The following is a 21,286-nucleotide window of genomic DNA, read 5'->3' as shown; positions in this document are numbered from 1 at the left end:
GTTAAAAATGTGCCGCTTTTGCTGGGATGTAGTACATTTTCTGGGCATTCCGAAAACATGCACAACTGAAAATTGACGATTTTTGATAAATGACGTTGTTGAAAGGAGCGAGCGATATGCATACAAATGAATATCAGAATATTTGGGTATGATATTGTAATTAATTCCGGGAAAGAATGCACAATTTCACCGTAAATATATTTTTAATATGTCGGTGAAAGCAAAAATTGCAGCAACGCTAAAATCAATGATGTAAAAATGCTAAAATTGCAATAACGGTACTATTTTACACTCAACCATTTACGCAGAATATGAATGAAATAGCTGATTATTTCAAATAAAACAAAAATTAAAGTATTGAATAGGTTGGACGCAGCAGTTTGGTTTTATATTTCTAACATGACAGTACGTTACACGATTTTTATTGGATCAGTCTTAAAAAATGTTTGAGTGATAAATAGGGAGTGTGGAGTGTTGTGAAATAAAAGCTAAATTTAACATTCAAGATGGTGGAATTAGTCAATTTACCAACGTATCTGTCGACGGCTAGAATTCTGTTTTCATTGCTTCCAGGATTCGGGTTTCTCTTAAGTGTACAAAGATCTATACTAGAACATAGACAAGATATAGTGGACATCGATCATAGGGTGAAGAGTGTGGACTATTTGCAACCAGCGTATGACTTCATAATAATAGGAGGAGGCAGTGCCGGAGCGGTTATAGCCAATAGACTATCGGAAAATCCAAAATGGAGTGTTTTACTTTTAGAAGCGGGCAAAGACGAACATATCCTTTCAGATCCCCCGTTCCTGATGCCGGCGCTCTTCTTGTCAGAGATGGACTGGGGATTTAAAACGGAACCCAGTGACAAATATTGCGTAGGAATGACCGACAACTCGTGCAACTGGCCAAGAGGAAAAAGCTTAGGCGGATCAAGTTCTATTAACGCCATGTTGTATGTGAGAGGAAACAAACGTGACTACGATCATTGGGAAAAAATGGGAAACCAAAGATGGTCTTACGACGACGTTCTACCTTACTTCAAAAAATCAGAGGATATGAGGGTCGAAGAGTACCAAGACGATTATCACGGAACTGGAGGATATTTGACCATCGAAAAGTACCGTTACAAACAACCGATTTACAAATATTTTATGAACGCTGTCAAAGAGATAGGTTACGATTGGGTCGATTTCAACGGACGGAAACAGACGGGTTTCATGAACCCAGTAGCGACAGTTCGAGATGGTTTACGTTGCAGCACAGCGAAGGCTTTTCTAAGACCGGCAGCTCGTCGACCAAATCTGCATATAAGTCTTAACTCCCACGTCGAGAAAATACTCATAGAAAAATACACGAGAAAAGCGTTCGGGGTGAAATTCAAACAGGGATCTGACTCAAAAAAAGTATTTACCAAAAAAGAGATTATTCTATCTGCAGGAAGCGTCCAGAGTCCACAGATATTAATGCTATCCGGCATTGGCGATTATGAATACCTAAAAAACATGGACATCAAACCGATCGTCCACCTTCCAGGAGTTGGACAAAACTTACAAGATCACGTGGCATTGGGTGGAAGACCATATTTATACGAAACCCACGACGGAGATGACCTCGGTTTGAAATACAAGGAGGTAATTTCACAAGAAACCATCAAAGACTTCACTCACAAGCACGATGGAGTTTTGTACAATTTACCAGAATGCGAGGTGCTGGGTTTCGTCAACACCAAATACGCGAATGGTTCCGATGATTGGCCCGATGTGCAGATATATTTGGGAGCATTAGGCGATAATACGGACGGGGGTGCGTTCAGCAAAAGAACCATGGGTATAAGCGACGAAGAATATCAAGCGGTTTACGAAGACATAATATACAAACCGGCGTATTCAGCGATTCCATTATTGCTCCGTCCCAAAAGCCGAGGGTATATCAAATTGAAAAACAATGACCCCTTTACTAAACCGCTAATATACCCTAATTACTTCTCGCATCCTGATGATATCAAAGTTTTGGTAAGCAAACTAATATTCTTCTTCTTCTTCTTGTAGATCCTAGGGATCTTTGTGCCTCCGTACGTCGCTCTTGGACTGTTGACTTCCAGCTGTCTTTCCATCTTTTCGGAGGTCTGCCTGGGGGTCTGCGTCCTTCAGGGTTACCTTGAAGGGCGATACGTGGAAGTCTGTCTTCTGACATTCGGTTTATATGTTCATTCCAGTATCGCCTTCGTTGTCGTCCCCACCTCACGATATCCTCCGTCTTACACATGCTCCGGATGTCAGTATTTCTTACTCGGTCTCGCAATGTGTTTCCGGTTATGGATCGGAGAGTCTTCATCTCGGAAGTTCGAAGTCGAGATTTATAACTAATCACACGCTTTATAAATTTTTAACATACTATAGAATACAAACTTGTAATATCATTAACCTTACTCTAATTTTAATGAATTCAAAATAGAAAATAGCATATTTTGTATATTAAAAGCATTTATAACTTTTTGGTATGGTTATATAACACTTTTTTAGTGACCCGATGATGGAATGATTATTCCAAAACCGGTAGTCATGAACAAATGTTTATAAAAGTGGTATTACACAAAGTGAACGATGAATGATAAGGAGAGAGTTGGAAAGTAGCATAATTATTATCCTTATATTTTATAAATCATTGTGAATAAATATGAAAATTAAATGAATATTAAAAATCACTAATATTTATTTTGACCCTCCTGGGAATCGAACCCGGAACCTCCAGCACTGTAGCCTAACGGGCTAACCACTACACTATGGAAGCGGACAATACAATTTTAGACAGTATTCTTACTAAAATTTGATCGATAAACGAAACAAAAACCAGAATACAAAAACATAATATTGAAATACCATTATTTTCAGATCGAGGGTGCAAGAATCACCCACGCCATCAGTAAAACACCAACGATGCAAAAAATCAAGGCGAATGTACTCAAGAAAGCTTACATCGGTTGTCGAGATGTAGCAATTAGTAGGATGTCGAAATCAGATCAACGTGAGCCTGTGTACAAGAAAAAAACGAAAACCCACGAGGAGGAAAAGTATGATGAGAATTTCGAAGAGTATGATGAAGACATATTCTTGAGTGATGAATTCTTAGAATGCCAAGCGCGACACCATACCCTGACTATCTACCATCCGGTTGGCACTTGCAAAATGGGAACAGAACATGACCCTATGGCTGTAGTCGATAACAGACTTAAGGTATTTTTGTACTCTTTCAATTGAACCCTTTCCGATACCAATTTTTGCATTGACGAAACTATAATTTTGATATATTCTTACAGGTATACGGAGTGCAAGGACTACGAGTGGTGGATGGCAGCATCATGCCTACTATAGTCAGCGGTAACACCAATGCCCCCATAATCATGATAGCAGAGAAAGCATCCGACATGATTAAGGAAGATTGGCAGACAGGTTTGCGGTTAGTGAATTCCCTACTTTCAAGAAATCGAATGTCATTACTAAAGGCCACCTCTGAGTTGTCGGGTAATCCTGACAAATTCTCATTTTTAAGGAATAATTTTTATCCCACCTCGTCGATCCTACAAACACAAACAAAGTTCGAACCAAATTTAGACGGATTGGGTTATATTTTTCCCAAACCAGATAAAAAAGAGATCAATTTAAATGTCAATATATCGAAGCAAGACTATTTATTGGGATTAAAAAACAAATACCATGAAACGACTTTGAAATTAAATAGTCAAACGAGTAATCCTGAAAAAGAAAAATCCGTTTATGCAATAGCCGATGACCAACATGAACCAGTCAATATTTTTGATGATTACAATCCAAAGGATGATGTTAATCGCCATAAAGAATCGTTACAAAACGAGCTAGAGCTCAACGAATTTAAAGAAAAATTGGGTAGCGCAAAAGGTAACAATGATTTTGTATTACGAGGTGAAGTCCTAGATCAAATTGATTTGGTTATGGAACACTTCCCTCAAATAAGGATAGATTCAAACTGGAAAGAGAATATGAACTGTAAATACGAAAGGAGTTTGTATAATTATGCAGATAAGAAAAGCAGCGAAATGAACATTTACACTTGCTATGGACCTTCAGAGGGATACCACAAAAGCGAGATTAATCACGTAGGGTGGATACCACAACAATACGAAGAAATCTACGATGACAATGGCAATAAAAATGAAAGGGAATTCAACGTGTATTACGTTCATCCAGTTTATAAAAGTAAAGGAAACGCGACAAGAAGACGTACGAATTACAGCGAAAACGAATATGCTAAGCGACTTCATAGTGTGAACAAACACAAACAAACACGTCAACGCGAAATGGGTTTTAACTTCCCGAATTATAATCAATACCCTGGAATCAGAAGTTTAGACTACTCGTACAACAATATTGATAATACACTAACTCCACAAAATATGGACAATCTCAACAACTATCAATCGGAAAGGGTTTACGTAAACACTCCTGACGAGTATGTTTTCTTTAATGACTTTCCAATAGTCAACTCAAGAACCAGCAACGAACTCATATTGTACACAGAAAGTCCAATAAATCTGGATGAAACAGACCAAAAAGAGACATACGAAAATGTCAAAAATACAGACAACCCTTTAGACCCGATTAACTACACCACACAAACGAAAATTGATTTCGACGAAATAGAAAAATACTTGATTATTCATCAAAATTTAGAAGAAGAAAAGAAGCAAAAACTCATGAACAAGTACACGAAATGGGAGATTGACAGATACTCACCATTTAACATTGACAAAATGGATTCAAAACTGTCCAAACCATTCTATTACCAAGAAAATAATCCATATACAAGAGATATGCAACTGAGAAGTTTTAATGCATTCCGGATGAGAGGAGAAAATGGTAACATTCCGTGGAATCAAGTCGCAGCTTTCGACGATAGCAGACAAGATACATTGATCATTGATGAACATCCGATCATGGTTCCATCATATCATTATCATGATACATCATACAACAAATATTTTAATAGAGGAGATTTTGATAAACGTAACAAATATACAATGAATTAAAAATATTACAATGAAATAAACTATTAATACAATATAATAAAATAAATTAAAATTGTTGAGTACAAAGTACCGGAAAAGTTGTGTTACTTCTTCTTCTTCTATCCTTCATCCACACCAAATGGAGAAGGGGCACTGAATCATATTTGACCAGTGTTATTATTTTATTTTTTTAAAGAAAAATATTTGTGTTTTTATAATTTATACAAATATTTCAATTTCTGTGAGCCTAAGCGGTTCATTATTATAAATAGGTATTAAATTGTGGTAGAGTGGGTTCGAACCGAGAAACTCTGACTTAAAGAGTCCGCGACACTAACCACGGGACCACAACCCGACACGATGATGATAATTTTTATCGTTGAATACACGAAGGAAAGGTGATCAGCCCTGAACATCAGCTATCAAGGTAATATAAAATAAATATTGGAGTGAAAAATCACTTATTTTGACCCCTTGTGACCTCCAGTACGGTGACCAAACGCGCTAACCACTATACTACGGAGGCGGACAAAATGGTGATGTTTTACACATAGACCATAGACACATAGATATTTACCTTTTACTTAAAAATAAATGTCTGCATCCAAGTGGTGCACAGGGCACCGCATTGGAACGATACGACGCGTCGTAAACGTCGCGACGTTTACCCGATCGTTGATTATATAAAGGCAAGGTGGTCAGTTGTTTTATGACAGAATTAAAAATGAAGATATTAGGAAGGAATTTAAGGCTGAACTAGGGATAATTGAAAAGTGTGAGAAAAATTCTTTAAGGTGATGACGATGCATGAATGTGGAATAGACAAAGCTTTTTTGCGAAGACATATTGGTGTGGCGTTCTTTTATATCTGCTTACCCTACGGAGAAGCGGCGTGATGGTTAGTTAGTTTTTTTTATAAACGTAATGAATTCAAAATACTCATTTATTAAATTAAATTTCGTTACAAAGTAGCCTGTTTTAATTGCGCACAGACGGTAATAAATCATGAAGCCAAGAAAATAAAACCCCATAGGTACAGTACGTGTTTAATTGTAGGCGCTTATAAATGTCGTTGGCTCTGAGATAGGTAAAGGTCACCAGAAACATTTGTCAACGCTTCAAGAGAATCTGGAAAAAAGGAGATTAAAAAAATCATATGCTCTCAACATATTATCTTACATAATGTGTTATTAAAAAAATTATTTCTCTACCTTATCATTGCGGTGGTTGTATTGCAGTTTTTGCAGTCTGTAGTGTATTTTTCTAATAATTTAAAATAAATGTATGTTTTTTTATTGATCTCCTAAAAAATAACCATAAACTGGCAAAAGTATGGTATGGTGTTTGCCAAAACTTTGCAGCAGATGTACACTCAGCTGAAAAGGGTCACACAGCAATTGATTTTTGACGTATCTAAATAAGTGGTCTTACTATAAAGCTTCAAAATAAGTGAAAAACTTACCAAAATATGTTCAACTTTGTACAGTTTGGTCTCGAGATATTATCAAAGTTGTATAATAGAAAGTCAGAAAAATCCTGTATGAGAACAGAAATGTATGTCTAGGAGACACGTGTAAACATAAAAAGATAACTAAAATCAGACTCACCCAAGTAAGGACATTCACAAACTTTTGCTATTAAAATCATCCGACACCAAATATTAAAATGCCTTATATACTTGTAAAACCAAAAATAATAAATAATAATAAAACCCTTATCAGCACCCCAATGGTGCATAGGGCACTGCGTCATATAAACGCAGTGTTATCTTGATCGTTTACACATGAAGGAAAGGTGATCAGCCCTCCGCTTCAGGTACCAGTCCAGGTTAATATTGAATAAATATGACAGTGAAAAAATCATTTATATTTATTTTACCCCCCTTGGGAATCGAACCCGGGACCGCCAGAACGGTAGCCGAGCGTGCTGACCATTACACTACGGAGGCGGACAAAAACCCAATTAAAAAACCAAATATAGGCGGTAGATATAAAAAAAACGGGGAAAGCCCCGTAAATGCCCAGACTTCCATATTCTTCCACATCTTTGATGAGATGTCAAAAAATAATATGAAAATAACTCCTATAATTGGAGATAATCCAGATTTGTAAAGAAGTATTTGGACACACTCAAAATGTTGTAAATCTAACTGATATTCCGAGATACGCACCATCCCAAAAAGCGAGGACAACACAAAATTTATGTAAAAAAAAAACAATTTCAAAGCAATTACCAGTGCGTCTAAGAGACTTGCAAACCCCGATTTTAATCTCTGGACTTGAAATGCTAGTAAAAGTTGGAGAAGGCGTATTCTAAAATGGAAGCCCAACAAATATCGTAGCGTTCTTTGAGGTTGGATTTCGTTGAAGAGGTAGACGCATTCTTCTATAGATGATTTACCGTGGATTGTTCAATGAGTTCTTGTAAATTTCAATTAGCTGTGTCGCTAATGTAGGGTTAGCAGTAAGGCAAGTATTGAATTGTGTTCGATCTTCTTCAAAAGCAGTTTATTTACAGCCATCTATAGGTGTTCATATCTGTTTGTGGGTATTGTAGCGCCATCTTATAGCCACATCAAACAAATCACAGTAATTTTCACGTTTATTCATATGCTTCTTCAAACCCTTATCTGTACCCCAATGGTGCATAGGGCACTCCATCATACAAACGCAGTGTTATCTTGGTCGTTAAGACATAAAGGAAAGATGATCAGCCCTCAGTTTCAGATACCAGTCCAGGGTAATATTAAATAAATATTAGAGTGAAAAAATCACTTTTATTTATTTAACCCCCCCCCCTCCTGGGAATCTCACCCAGGACCCCCAGAACAGCCGAGCGTGCTAACCATTACACTACGGAGGCGGACTCAGATGCTTGTATAGGATAAATTGTTGTTCACAGCACGGCTGTCCAAACTTAAAACACAGTAGGAGACATTTTTTGTAGTAAGGTTTTATTGCATTTTTGGACTAAGTAGAATCTACTTAGTCCAAAAATGCAAAAAAAAACGTACTACTGTACTAAAAATGTCCCTTACTGTGTTTTAAGTTTGGACAGCCGAGCAGTTCTTGCTGGCTTTTTGCATCGTATTGCAAAGTCAACAACAGGAAAGATGTAATTAGTCCGTGGGACCATATCCACTTCAAGACGTCTATTACGGCACGGTATAAATAATACGTGGATGAGGTAACACAATTTTCACATATTTATGATGGGGTGCATATGATCTCATCTAATAACAGCAGTGTGTGTGGCGGGGCGCTGGCGCTGAATTCACTCACTCGATTATTGGCCCGTGTAGAAGCTACAGTAGACAGATGAAAACGGGAAAACCATTCCATTACCAGAGTTCTAAATTGGCAATTGAATAAACTTACTCAGGAATCCAATGGTAAAAGAGGAAAAGTCGACGATATGAAGATGTTAGTTACCTCCTATAAAGAAAAACTGTCATTTAATTTTGATGATATAAGTAATAATAAATAAAACCCTTATCCGCACCCAATGGTGCATAGGGCACTGCGTCATATAAACGCAGTGTTATGTTGATCGTTTGCACATGAAGGAGAGGTGATCAGCCCTCCGCTTCAGGTACCAGTCCAGGGTAATATTGAATAAATATTACAAAAAAATCACCTGTATTTATTTTACCCCCCTTGGGAATCGAACCCGGGACCTCCGGAACGGTAGCCGAGCGTGCTGACCATTACACAACGGAGGCGGACTGATATAAGTAAGTAAGTAAGATATAAGTAAGTAAGTATTTATATACATTTTTTTAAAGAGAAATATTTTTGTTTTTATTATTTACACAAATAATTCAACTTCATACTATTTATGTAAAATTGTTAAATACCGGAAAAGTTGTGTTACTTCTTCTTCTTCTATCCTTCATCCGCACCAAATGGAGAATGGGGCACTGAATCATATTTGACCAGTGTTATTATTATTTTTTTTTAAAGAGAAATATATGTGTTTTTATAATTTACACAAATATTTCAATTTCATACTATTTCTGTGAGCCTAAACGGCTCATTATTAGAAATAGGTATCAAATTGGTGTAAAGTGGGTTCGAATCGATAAACTCTGACTTAAGAGTTCGCGACACTAACCACGGGACCACAACCCGACACATTACGACATATTATTATTTATTATAAAGCTGTTTCAAGAGGATCAATTTTATTGTGTATTATTGATATGATACGGAATACTACAGGGTTTTCATAGCAAATTGGACTTTTAAAAACCAATTAAAACGCCTTACAAATCAAATCGGACGTCATATAGTATTTTATAAAAGTTAAAATGTTTAAATATCAATAGTCCAATTTGGTTTATCCAACTTATGACCGACCACTTTCAAGTATTTGAAATACTTAATCATGTCAAGTTTTTCTCGGTCTTCCTCTGTTTCTATTACCAACCACATTCGCCTCATAAATTTGTTTTACTATTCTTTCGAGAGAATGCATATCTCAGCCATACATTTTTTCCTTTTATATTTTTTTATATTAAGTTATATGATGTTACTATTAATATACTATTAATATACTATATTATTGATAATATACTATTAAGTTATGTCCGCCTCCGTAGTGTAATGGTCAGCACGCTCGGCTACCGTTCTGGAGGACCCGGGTTCGATTCCCAGGGGGGGTAAGAATAAATATGAGTGATTTTTTCATTATAATATTTATTCAATATTACCCTGGACTGGTACTTGAAGCGGAGGGCTGATCACCTTTCCTTCATGTGTAAACGATCAAGATAACACTGCGTTTATATGACGCAGTGCCCTATGCACCACTGGGGTGCGGATAAGGGTTTTATTATTTATTATTATTAAGTTATATTAAGTAAAAAATATGAAAATGTAGAAATCCCTCATTAATCACGAAAAACAGTGTTCTTATTATTTATATTACATTTTCCGATTGCAACAATCTGTGTCGCTAAAATAACGCCTAAAGCAAATATACAGCGACGTTTCGCTGTAAATTTAATGCATTTCTGTAAACACGTTCCCAAATTCGGAGAAAATATCAAATAAGGCTATGCACACATTCCACTGCGAGAGCGATGACATCTGCACAAAAAATGTCACCCAGAATATACTATTTTGAATAATGTCTACCTTGCGAATAAAAAAATATTGTGTCGAGTACGTTTAAATATTTCGCTCACTCCTTTCAAGAACGTCATAAATCAAAAATCGACAATTTTCAGTTGTGTATGTTTTCGGAATGCTCAGAAAATATACTATATCCCAGCAAAAGCGGCATATTTTTAACTTGATATTTACCCGCTACAGGGCAGAAAGTGTTGTTTTTCCATTTTGAAGAAACGGTATGGAGCGTATGAGTGAAGAAAGAACGGTTAAACAAATTTATGAGGCGAATGTAGTTGGAAAAAGAAGCAGAGGACGACCGAGGAAAACTTGGCACAATCAGGTATGTCAAATACTTGAAAGCGGCCGGGTCAGGAGTCGTAATAATCGTCGGGTATGTATGAGGAGATGCATGAATGTAGAAGAGGCAAAGAATGTTTGCAAGGACAGAGTGGTGTGGCGTTCGATTCTCTCTGCCTACCCCTGCGGAGAAGCGGCGTGATGGTTAGTTAGTTAGTTAAGAAACGGTATTGATAAATTATTTTTTTGAATATACTAAACATTTTTCAAATGGAGAAAAAACCTTCAGGTTTTACCTAAAAAGATCCGTTGCACAGTAAAAAGTTCAATAAGTGGCTTGATATTTATTTTTAATACATTGTATTATATTTTTAAACTTTAAAAACGTTCTCCTGAAAAATCAAGTTTTTTTTATTTATGACGTTCTTGAAAGGAGTGAGCGATTTGTACATCATATTAATGAGGGTTTCAGGTCTATTTTTCCCAGTTTTTTTTCAGCGAATGATGAAAGGAATTGGAGCGTGGTTTGTTCCTTGTCACATGTGAATATTAAAAATTACAACATTTTGAGTGTGTCCAAATACTTGTTCACAAAATCTGGATTATCTCCATTTACAGGAGTTATTTTCATATAGTTTTTTGACGTCTCATCAAAGATGAAGAAGTCTGGGCATTTACGGGGCTGACGACCGTCATTAAATTATAAAAACGAAAATGATATTTTCTGGCTTTTCTCATGTGTGTGATTATAATCCAGGATTCGAACCTCACATACTAATAAAAGAATTTCTGCTCAATAAAAAGTTTCTTTTCATCTCACCAATAGATGTCTCTAGTGAAGTTCTAGTGATTCAAGAATAATGTTTCGAAATTGGTTCATATATAAAGAACTTCCAAGAATTTGAGCAGTGTGGTTGTCAATAATGGGTAGAATTGGTGAATGTTACACGTGTGTAAAGTGACCACTTAAACTAGCCTATGACGGTCGTCAGCCCCGTAAATGCCCAGACTTCCATATTCTTCTTCATCTTTGATGAGATGTCAAAAAACAATCTACCCATTTACACTACGGGGCCTATCATAAGAAGGAATAATAAAACAATTGCTTTATTTGGCAGTCACGTTTGTGCGATATCTAACCACTTTTCAACTAAACGTTTACTTATTAAAAATCATCAATTATTATTCATATTGACACGTATTTCGATGCACTCAATATCGTAAAGATAATGATTTCGAGTCATCGAAACGCGTGTCACAATAATTATATTTTGCGGTATTTACCTAAGAACGTTTAATTAGTACAAAAATACTAATATTTTTGCTACATCCAGTATAATCTTCATGCTGCCTAACTAGATTTACATACTACGGGTTACATGAATATGTATGTATAATATGCATATAAGCTTATGTTTCTCATGTTTCTTCGGTATTCTATGTAACATATCGCTCACTCCTTTCAAGAACGTCATAAATCAAAAATCGTCAATTTTCAGTTGTGCATGTTTTCAGAATGCCCAGAAAATGTACTATATCTCAGCAAAAGCGGCATATTTTTAACTTAATATTTACCCACTACAGGGCAGAAAGTGTTGTTTTTGCATTTTGAAGAAAAGTTATTGTTTACTTATTTTTTTAAATAAACTTAATATTTTTCAAATGGAGAAAAAAACTTCAGGTTTTACCTAAAAAGATCTGTTGCACAGTAAAAAGTTCAATAAGTGGCTTGATATTTATTTTTAATACATTGTATTAAATTTTTAAACTTTAAAAACGTTCTCCTGAAAAATCAAGTTTTTTGATTTATGACGTTCTTGAAAGGAGTGAGCGATATATGAGATTTAACACAAGATGAATTATAGTAGAGACAATAGAAGAAAGAGCTTCGTAGGTACATGTAGATAAGTGTTGAGTTAGAAGATGCATACTGGATCACTTTTTAAACAATGCACCTAGCAAAGATTCCCAAACTAAAGTTATGTGATAAGCAAATTAAATATTATATAATTTATATTTGAAGCACTAACTTTGTGATTTTCCATTTTATAATTAAAATGTAAATCTGTTTTAAAATCACTATCAATATTTTATTATAACTTACTTATAATGTCTACCGGTTTCGAAGCTAACCGCTTCTTTATCAAGACTGATTAATAGTATTATTTCGAAGCTAACTGCTTTTTTATCATTCTTGATAAAAAAGCGCTTAGCTTCGAAACCGGTAGACATTATAATAAACTTTTTAATAAAATATTTAATGTGTTTTTAAAATAAAGTTACATTTTAATTATAAATTAAATATTATTGCAGGTCCAAAAAAAGAATTAAATAATCACACGTATAAAAGGTGTATATAAATAAATTTAAGGTGGTATGGACATTTTTATTTAAGTTTTACTTAGTAAATACCACTATTCTTACGATGTTTGAAAATGACACGGAATGCATAGAAACACGTGTTACAATAGATTTTAAGAAATAGTGATATTTACTAAGTAAAACTAGAATTAAAAATGAATATTTGAGCTGAGTATCCTATTTGGGACACGAGCTCAAGAAAAGTTAAAGGTACTGCAACTGATCATCAAAGGTAAGATGGAGGGTCGAAGAGGTGTCGGAAGAAGGTGGATTTCTTGGCTCCATAATATACTCGAGTGGACAGGAGTGCGGAGCGTCGAGGACCTGTTTCGGACTGCCCAAAATAGGGACACTTTTTCACAAGTGATAGTCAACGTCGCGTCGAGGAAACCCGACACGACAAGTAAAGACGAAGATTTGTGTCACACGTAATTTTGTAGCAATAGTTGCAGGTTAAACATGAATGTGTTGCGTTCACATATCGCTCACTCCTTTCAATAACGTCATAAATCGAAAATCGTTAATTTTCAGTTGTGCATGTTTTCGGAATGCCCTGAAAATGTACTATATCCAGCAAAAGCGGTATATTTTAAACATAATATTTACCTGCTACAGGGCAGAAAGTGTTGTTTTTGCATTTTGAAGAAAAGGTCTTGTTTAATTATTTTTTTAAATATACTAAATATTTTTCAAATGGAGAAAAAACCTTCAGGTTTTACCTAAAACGATCTGTTGCACAGTAAAAAAGTTCAATAAGCGGCTTGATATTTATTTTGAATACATTTTATTATAGTTTTAAACATTAAAAACGTTCTTCTGAAAAATCAAGTTTTTTTTTTTATTTATGACGTTTTTGAAAGGAGTGAGCGATATAGGAATCAAGCGATGGCATAAAGAAGGTAGATTCACGGGCGTCGAAACTTGCGGAACCATTAGAATGTCGAGCAAAGATGTCGCCTTGTAGGTAAACACAAAATACGTACATAATATATACATGAGACGGTAGCAAAATTACGCAGATAACCTTTGCAATTCAATCCAATTGGCTGATTCGTCGAAAACACGAGTCGATTAGTATCGGAGAGCAGATATTAGTAACATTTACATTAAAAAAACATCGTATTATTCACGACTATTCATTGTACATACACCTGAATCGAAAATAGCTCAAGAAATGTGTTTTGGCGTGTTTAATTGGTGAATTGTGACAAAAAATATTGAGATAATATATATTTTAGTGGTGAAATGGTATAAGTGACAATTTAAGTGAGTGCTTTTTGACAATATTCGTAATTTATCTATTTCATCGTACATATCATTACATTTTAAATTTTAAATAATGTGTCCTTACTGGGTTTTCCCGTGCCTAGAGCACATTTTAAAATTATTCTTAAATAAGTATTTTTTCATTATTTTAAATAATAAAATCAAACACTGATTTTAGTTTTAAAATTTTTTAGATTTTAGTAATTAAAATGTAACTTAATCGACTTACATGGATCTGGCGCATTATGAAAGTATGCGACACAATTAGCATTCGTCAAAAAGACAAGTTTTGCCAATTTTGGTCAGATGGTTTCTCCATAAACCAAACAAACGCCAAGATGCACTACCCTGTCTGGCAGGGAGGTCGATTTTTTCTCTTGGTGATCCAGAAACTGGCAATGTGTCAGGGCCAGCTTCCGGGATTTTAGGGGCAAGCAATGTGAAGCAGAGGGAACAAATTCGTTCAAGGAAAGGGCCAAAAAAGAGGAAGGAACTTGAACATTTTGTGAACCAGGCGATCGCCATGGAAGAGGAAGACCAACAAAATTGATAAAAAGATAACACAATTCGACATAAATGTAAATTCACAGTAAAATTTGGATACAATTTTATATTGTTTCACATTTTAAATAAATTTATTCAAAACTTAGTTTTAAAAAAATTGCTTAGCAAGAGCAGATCTGTCAGGAAGCCTAGATGCTTCTGTATCAGATCTGGGCATGCGGTGGGACAGCTTTCAAAGGTGACGTTGTCCATGATAGAAGAACCTATAACCTGAGGACGAGGAGAGCTGACCCCGACAGTCTACGGCGATAAGTTGGGATAGAGCCAGGAAGAAGATGGTTTCTGGATAACATGGTCCAATTGCCTCGCAGATGGAGTGCTTGAACGTGACATAACATTGTCCATTTATCTTGCAGATGGAGTGTTTGAACGTGACTGGAAGCGTGTCTCCGGGGGCCTTCGGGCAGTTGCTGAATGGAGTCCTGGGGACTCTCATGGCCGCCAGCTGCCTGCTAGTGGACCCCACACAGTGGCCCCCCGACAGGGCGGAGTACCTCATCAACAACGGTACTTACCATTTCCGTTATCAATTCAAAAATTGCATTCTTCATTGATTAATACGACTTTTTTACTTTTCACTTTTGTAATCATATCAATTAATTTTTTTATTTAAATTTTAACTAACGTATTAAAATATCCGCCTCCGTAGTGTAATGCTCAGCACGCTCGGCTACCGTTCTGAGGTCGCGGGTTCATTTCCCAGGGGGGACGGGTTAAATAAATATAAGTGATTTTTTTCACTATAATATTTATTCAATATTACCCTGGACTGGTACCTAAAGCGGGGGGCTAATCACCTTTCCTTCATGTATCAACGATCAAGATAACACTGCGTCCATAATGATGCAGTGCCCTCTGCACCATTGGGGTGCGGATAAGGGTTTGACGAAGAAGATTAAAATATGGGTTATTTAATTTTTTTATAAAATATTTAAAATAGAGCTAAGAAAATTATGCAGTACACTCTTGATAAACCACTTATTCCGAATTTGTGTAAAATCCAAAATGCTAAAATCAATCTACGTACATAAATAAAAATGTAGTTGTTCGTTGTGTGTTCGTAGCTGAAATTTGGACAAAACGTTTCAGGCGTTTTTACCTGTGACAAGTAAAATGTCATGTGACACAGGTTCAAATTTTAACGGGAATAACGTGTCAACATGAATAAATATCATAATTAAGAAACATGATGGGATTACATATTAACACCATCTACAGTAGAAACAACAAACTAAAAATAGCAGAAATTAAAAAAAAGGTGTGAAACCTTGCTAAATTCATTGCAAAAATTAGTTACATTATTATTTCATAGATGTCTCGGTACGGAGGAGGTAATAATATTGTATTTCTGCAGGTGGTTTATTTTCCTCCTTGTATCACGCAGATGTCCCGGAATACGACTTCATAGTGGTTGGAGCTGGATCTGCTGGTTCTGCAGTTGCCAGCAGACTATCTGAAGTTCCACATTGGAAGGTGTTGTTGCTGGAGGCTGGTGGAGATCCTCCGGCAGAGAGCCAGGTTGGTATTTTTTGTCACTGTTTTTTAATTATTTATTTCTTTAGTTAGCTTAGGGTAGAGACTGACCGGAGCATTTCGTCGTAACGTAACACGTTACGATGCAAGCATTCAGGCAGTCAGTACACCGAGCCGAGCGCTCCATCCATAGTTTCGGAAGCTCGCTGATGCTCTTCGCGAGCGACGTTGCGACGTTATGTTACGATGAAATGCTCCGGTCAGTCTCCACCTTTGTATTACAAATAATATAAACCATTTTTTACACTTAATTTACATCATACTTATATATATTTACATCTTTTTACAGTAAACAAAACATTTTTTCAGACTCTTTTCATTCTTCCAACATTCAGGCATCTCACCATACATTTTCAACCCCTTAAAATGAAGACTGACTGGAGCGTTTCGTCGTAACGTAACACGTTACGATGCGAGCATTCAGGCAGTCAGTACACCGAGCCGAGCGATCCATCCATAGTTTCGGATGCTCGGTGATGCTCGCCGCGAGCGATGTTACGACGAAATGCTCCGGTCAGTCTCCACCTTTATATGACATATAATACAAACCATTTTTACACTTAATTTACATCATATATATATTTACATCTTCTTACAGTAAACAAAACATTTTTTTCAGACTCTTTTCATTCTTCCTACATTCAGGCATCTCATCATATATTTTCAACCCCTTATACATTAAACAATTTTTCGACTGTTTTTTTTTTCAAAAATGGCAGTCTTATTTTATCCTTAATTCTAGTACTACGTTCATGAAAATTTTTGTTGAAAACTATTTTATCCATATAATATTTGGGTAATTTATCGTTAAAAAAATTATATATATAAAACTGCTAATGAAAATCACCTGCTTCTGCATCTTAGACCTCATTCATCCTCGAAACATAGTAGCCAAACGCACTACAGAGGCGGATGGCTACTATGTTACACTACAGAGGCGGACAAAATAGCAGTATGCTACACATAGATTAATTATTTATCTATTATAAACTCGATCGTTGATTATATAAAGGCAAGGTGACCAGTCGTTGTATGACAGAATTAAAAAACAAGATATTAGAAAGGAATGAAAGCTGAACTAGGGATAGTTGAAAAAATTCAGAAAAGATCTTTAAGGTATGGACGTGTGGACTGAATGGATAACGAAAGGATGGACTGAAAGTATATTTGCCGAATGTGAGCCGGAGAACAGAATGAGGATACCAGAAAAAGAAGACTGAAAAAGATCAAAACCAAAAATCTGGTGGTTTCAAAAGTCTGCGTAATCGGAAGGCATGTATGGCGTTCCTCTCATCCTCTCTGCCTACCCCTTCCATGACCTTTACTTTACATACAAAAAACACTCCAAATTAGCTGTTTGGATATCAAATTGACTCTTCTGGATCACCTTACCTTCATGTAATGATCAATCAAGAACTCGTCGATGTGATGCAGTGCCTTATGCACCATTCCGTGTGATAAGTTAGAAGTATCAACTATGAAGGCATACATAAAAACACTCCAAATTAGCTATTTGGACAGCAAAAAGTCTTTTGAATTGCCTTAACAAATGCAAAGGACGCCATTTTTCACCGTCATTAGTGAAAAGTCTAAAATTAATGAAAATGTATTTGATTACTAGATATATTTGAAATAATGTTTCATATAGCTCGGCTGAATTAAAGGTTTGCTGATATTTTTCAAGGTGCCGGCATTATACCTCTCCAACCTGATGACGGAAATCGACTGGCAGTATGAGGCAGAACCTGATCCGAATTATTGCCAGGGAAGAAAAAATAAACGCTGCATTTGGTCGAAAGGAAAAGTACTCGGAGGAAGCAGCGCCATCAACGGTTTGATACACATACGAGGAAACAGGAAAGACTACGATGATTGGGAAAGGTATGGAAACACGGGATGGGGTTACGACAACGTCTTAGAATACTTCAAAAAGAGCGAAAACTTTGAAGACAATGGAAAATCGAAGAATATCAATGTTCCCTCTGATAAATTCCACAGCACTGGAGGATATTTAAACATTGCCAAATTCAATGACACATTTTACTGGGGCAAAAAGATCCTAAAAGCGCAACAAGAACTGGGACACCCCACAGTCCTAGACATAAATGCCGACATCCATTTAGGCTTCACAAATGTCCATGGTACCATCAAGGAAGGGGTAAGAGTATCCTCTGCGAAAGCTTTCTTAGGACCAGCAAAAGATAGAACTAACCTGCATGTAGTCAAAAATGCACACGTTACAAAAATAATAATTGACGAAAATACTAAAAAGACTCAAGGAGTCAAATTGACTCTAAAAAATGGAAAAGAAATCACAGTCAAATCGACAAAAGAAGTCGTGCTGTCAGCCGGATCCGTGAGCACTCCGCAACTTTTGATGCTATCTGGCATCGGGCCAAAGGTGCACTTAGAAGAAATGGGTATTAAACTCATCGTCGATTCACCGGTTGGAGAAAATTTACAAGATCACGTCATGTCTTCCGTATTTTACACCGCAAACAGAAACGTCACGAAGAAAAAAGAAAATAAATACGATATGAAAACAGCACTCATTCAGTACTTGACCAAAAAACGGGGCCCCCTTGCATCCATTACCGAAGAAACTACCGGATTCATAAATACAAAACGTGACGGATCACCATATCCGGATATTCAGTACCATTTCAACATGGTGCATTTGAACAACGATCATCTCGGTCCAATATCGGAAAAAATTGGTCTCGACCCAGAATATGTTCAATCGCTAAAAGACATGAACTTAAACGCGGACTTGATCAATATATTTGTCATCGTTCTAAAGCCAAAATCTAAAGGAAAGATACTATTGAAAAGCCAGGATCCTTCAGACAAGCCGATCATCCACGCCAATTACTTCAATCAAGAAGCTGACATTGACACCATGTTGAGAGGTATAAATGAAGCGATGAAGCTAGAAAAAACCAACGTCTTCATAAAGGAAGGAGCGAAACTGCGCAGGCTCCCGTCCAAAGAATGCGACCAATTTTTATTCAGAAGTCAAAAATACTGGAGGTGCAGTATGAAATACACATCCACGACGATATTTCATCCTGTGGGAACAGCCAAAATGGGTCGCCCGGATGACCCGACAGCTGTGGTCTGCCCTAGGCTAAAAGTCCTCGGGGTAGAAGGCCTAAGAGTGGTTGATGCAAGCATAATGCCAGATATAGTAAGCGGGAACACAAACGCAGCTTGCATTATGATAGGTGAAAGGGCTGCAGATATGATAAAAGAAGACTGGAAGAGCTCTGATATACACTCCGAACTTTAAATATTTTAATAATTGTACCTAAATATACGAAATAAATAGTATTTAAAATATCTTTTTTCTTGCTCCATCCTAATTTATTGCCTTTGCAGACTGTTAGGGTCAGCTCTCCTCGTCCTCAGGTTTTAGGACCATCTATCATATACAACGTCACCTAGCCCATGCCTCCGAATCACGTTATCTTTCTATAGCATCCATGAATTTTTCGGTCTTCCTCTAGATGTCTTTCGAGGAAGATCCATGGCGATCGCCTGGTATATAAAAACAGCAACGGCAGCACCTCATAACTCTTTGAACGTAACAGCAATACACGCAATACTTAACAGTGCTCAAGGCGGACGACGTGCTTCTTGACAGCTGAATTTAGAATTTCACTAGAACGTCACTTAGAATTTTAATTGTTTTGAATTGCGTTGTCATTCCGTAAATTTTGAAAATTAGCATTGCTTCACAAGAATTGTGAAATGACAGACATGTTCGTATTAGAAAAGTGGGATTTCTATTTGATTTATTTTCCATTTAACCAGACCAAGCCACAGATAACGTGTGGCTGGTTACAGATAGTAATATATAAAATTTATAAATAAGTAAACATAGAACTACTCAACGCAGTGAGCCATCGTAAAATGACGTAGCTCCTAATAATAATAAATAAATACTACTGATGAACATCAATTCTGGAAGGTCATGGGGCAAAGATAACTGAAACTTTGGTTAAAAATATAATTGAAAAAGTCTAAAAAATTATATCATCTTTAATGAACAAAAGACGAGTGATTTTTTTTTGACATCTCAACATAGATGAAGAAGAATATAGAAGTCTGGGCATTTACAGGGCTTACAACCAATCATGGGATGGTCGAATGATCACTTTACACACCTGTAACATTCACCAATTCTACCCATGATTGACAACCGCACCACTCAAAGTTTTGGAACTTCTAGATATATTGATCAATTTTGTGACCTAGTTTCGGTGGGTATGTATGAGGAGAGAAATGAACATGGAAGAGGCGAAGAATATTTGCAAAGACAGAATGGTGTGGCGTTCTATTCTCTCTGCCTACCCCTGCGAGGAAGCGGTGTGATGGTTAGTTGGTTAGTTAGTGACCTAGTACATGTGAGTTCACAACAGCCATCTATGTCGGAATGAGGAAAGCCTTTATTAAGCAGAGACTCTTTTTATTTGTATGCAAGGTCCGAATCCTGGATTATATTAACATACTTGAGATCCGCCTGAAAACAGTATTTTAAATTTTTTATATAGCTTATAATTTGACCAGTTATTTTATTTACAAAAAATATTGAATTGGTCTAATGTGTAATAAAATACTTTTTCTTCTTTCGGAGACTTTTTCTCTTTTTCCTTTCAACTGTCGGTTGAATTCGGAGAAGGAGAAGCGTTTCACATTTTCGTCTGATCCAGGGCAATTCACTGTACTTTCAAAATCTTCCAATTCTTTCGATTTAATTCTGCACTATGTTTCTCTGACGCCTTATCTGGGAAATGCAGTAGGTATGCATCCAATACTATAAATTATAAATAATACGGGTTGCTGTATTTTCAATGTCGTTTACTATACAGAGTGATTCTAAAAATTTAAAACAAATGAATAATTTTGAAAAAATCTTCATTTTTCAAATAGCTTCATCGTGAATACTCAAAATGAGTACCGTAGAACGAGGCTACTTGAACTTTGATGTGTTACTTGAGCCCAGTACAATTTTTTTTATTTAGATCTGTATTTGGTCTACAATAATGAACGTATCGATGATTCATTATTTTCCTGACAGGTGGCACTTATACGTCAATTATTGTAG

The 21,286-nt window shown here is 36.2% G+C and overlaps 3 protein-coding genes across 5 annotated transcripts in view; 2 read left to right on the top strand and 1 right to left on the bottom strand.

Moving 5' to 3' along the window:
* Positions 1-21,286, bottom strand: part of Flo2 (flotillin-2) — a 547,503-nt gene that overhangs the window by 109,167 nt on the left and 417,050 nt on the right. The gene's annotated exons all lie outside the window — the stretch shown is intronic.
* LOC148305115 (glucose dehydrogenase [FAD, quinone]-like) lies at positions 555-14,580 on the top strand. The gene is made up of 5 exons (XM_088267183.1): positions 555-2,015; positions 2,895-2,993; positions 3,096-3,236; positions 3,320-3,459; positions 14,472-14,580. Exons 1-5 carry the CDS (start codon positions 813-815, stop codon positions 14,578-14,580), a joined length of 1,692 nt encoding a protein of 563 aa, XP_088123309.1. The 5' UTR covers positions 555-812.
* Positions 13,798-19,520, top strand: LOC148305114 (glucose dehydrogenase [FAD, quinone]-like). 2 transcript variants are annotated; one of them, XM_088267178.1, is made up of 4 exons: positions 13,798-14,082; positions 15,003-15,153; positions 16,031-16,164; positions 17,864-19,520. In XM_088267178.1, the coding sequence occupies exons 2-4, from the start codon at positions 15,003-15,005 to the stop codon at positions 19,466-19,468; spliced, it is 1,890 nt and encodes a 629-aa protein (XP_088123304.1). In that variant the 5' UTR covers positions 13,798-14,082; the 3' UTR covers positions 19,469-19,520. The 2 variants fall into 2 exon arrangements, with proteins under 2 accessions (XP_088123304.1, XP_088123303.1); XM_088267177.1 differs by having other exon boundaries at positions 13,834-14,082; positions 16,001-16,164; positions 17,864-19,518.

The sequence above is a fragment of the Brachycentrus maculatus genome, unplaced genomic scaffold (genome assembly GCF_059751285.1).
Source record: "Brachycentrus maculatus isolate JH-2025_06_01 unplaced genomic scaffold, ASM5975128v1 h1tg000285l, whole genome shotgun sequence".
In the NCBI taxonomy this organism is placed as follows: domain Eukaryota; kingdom Metazoa; phylum Arthropoda; class Insecta; order Trichoptera; family Brachycentridae; genus Brachycentrus; species Brachycentrus maculatus.
The sequence above is the reverse complement of the archived record's forward strand: the minus strand, read 5'-3'. Positions and strand labels throughout refer to the sequence as shown.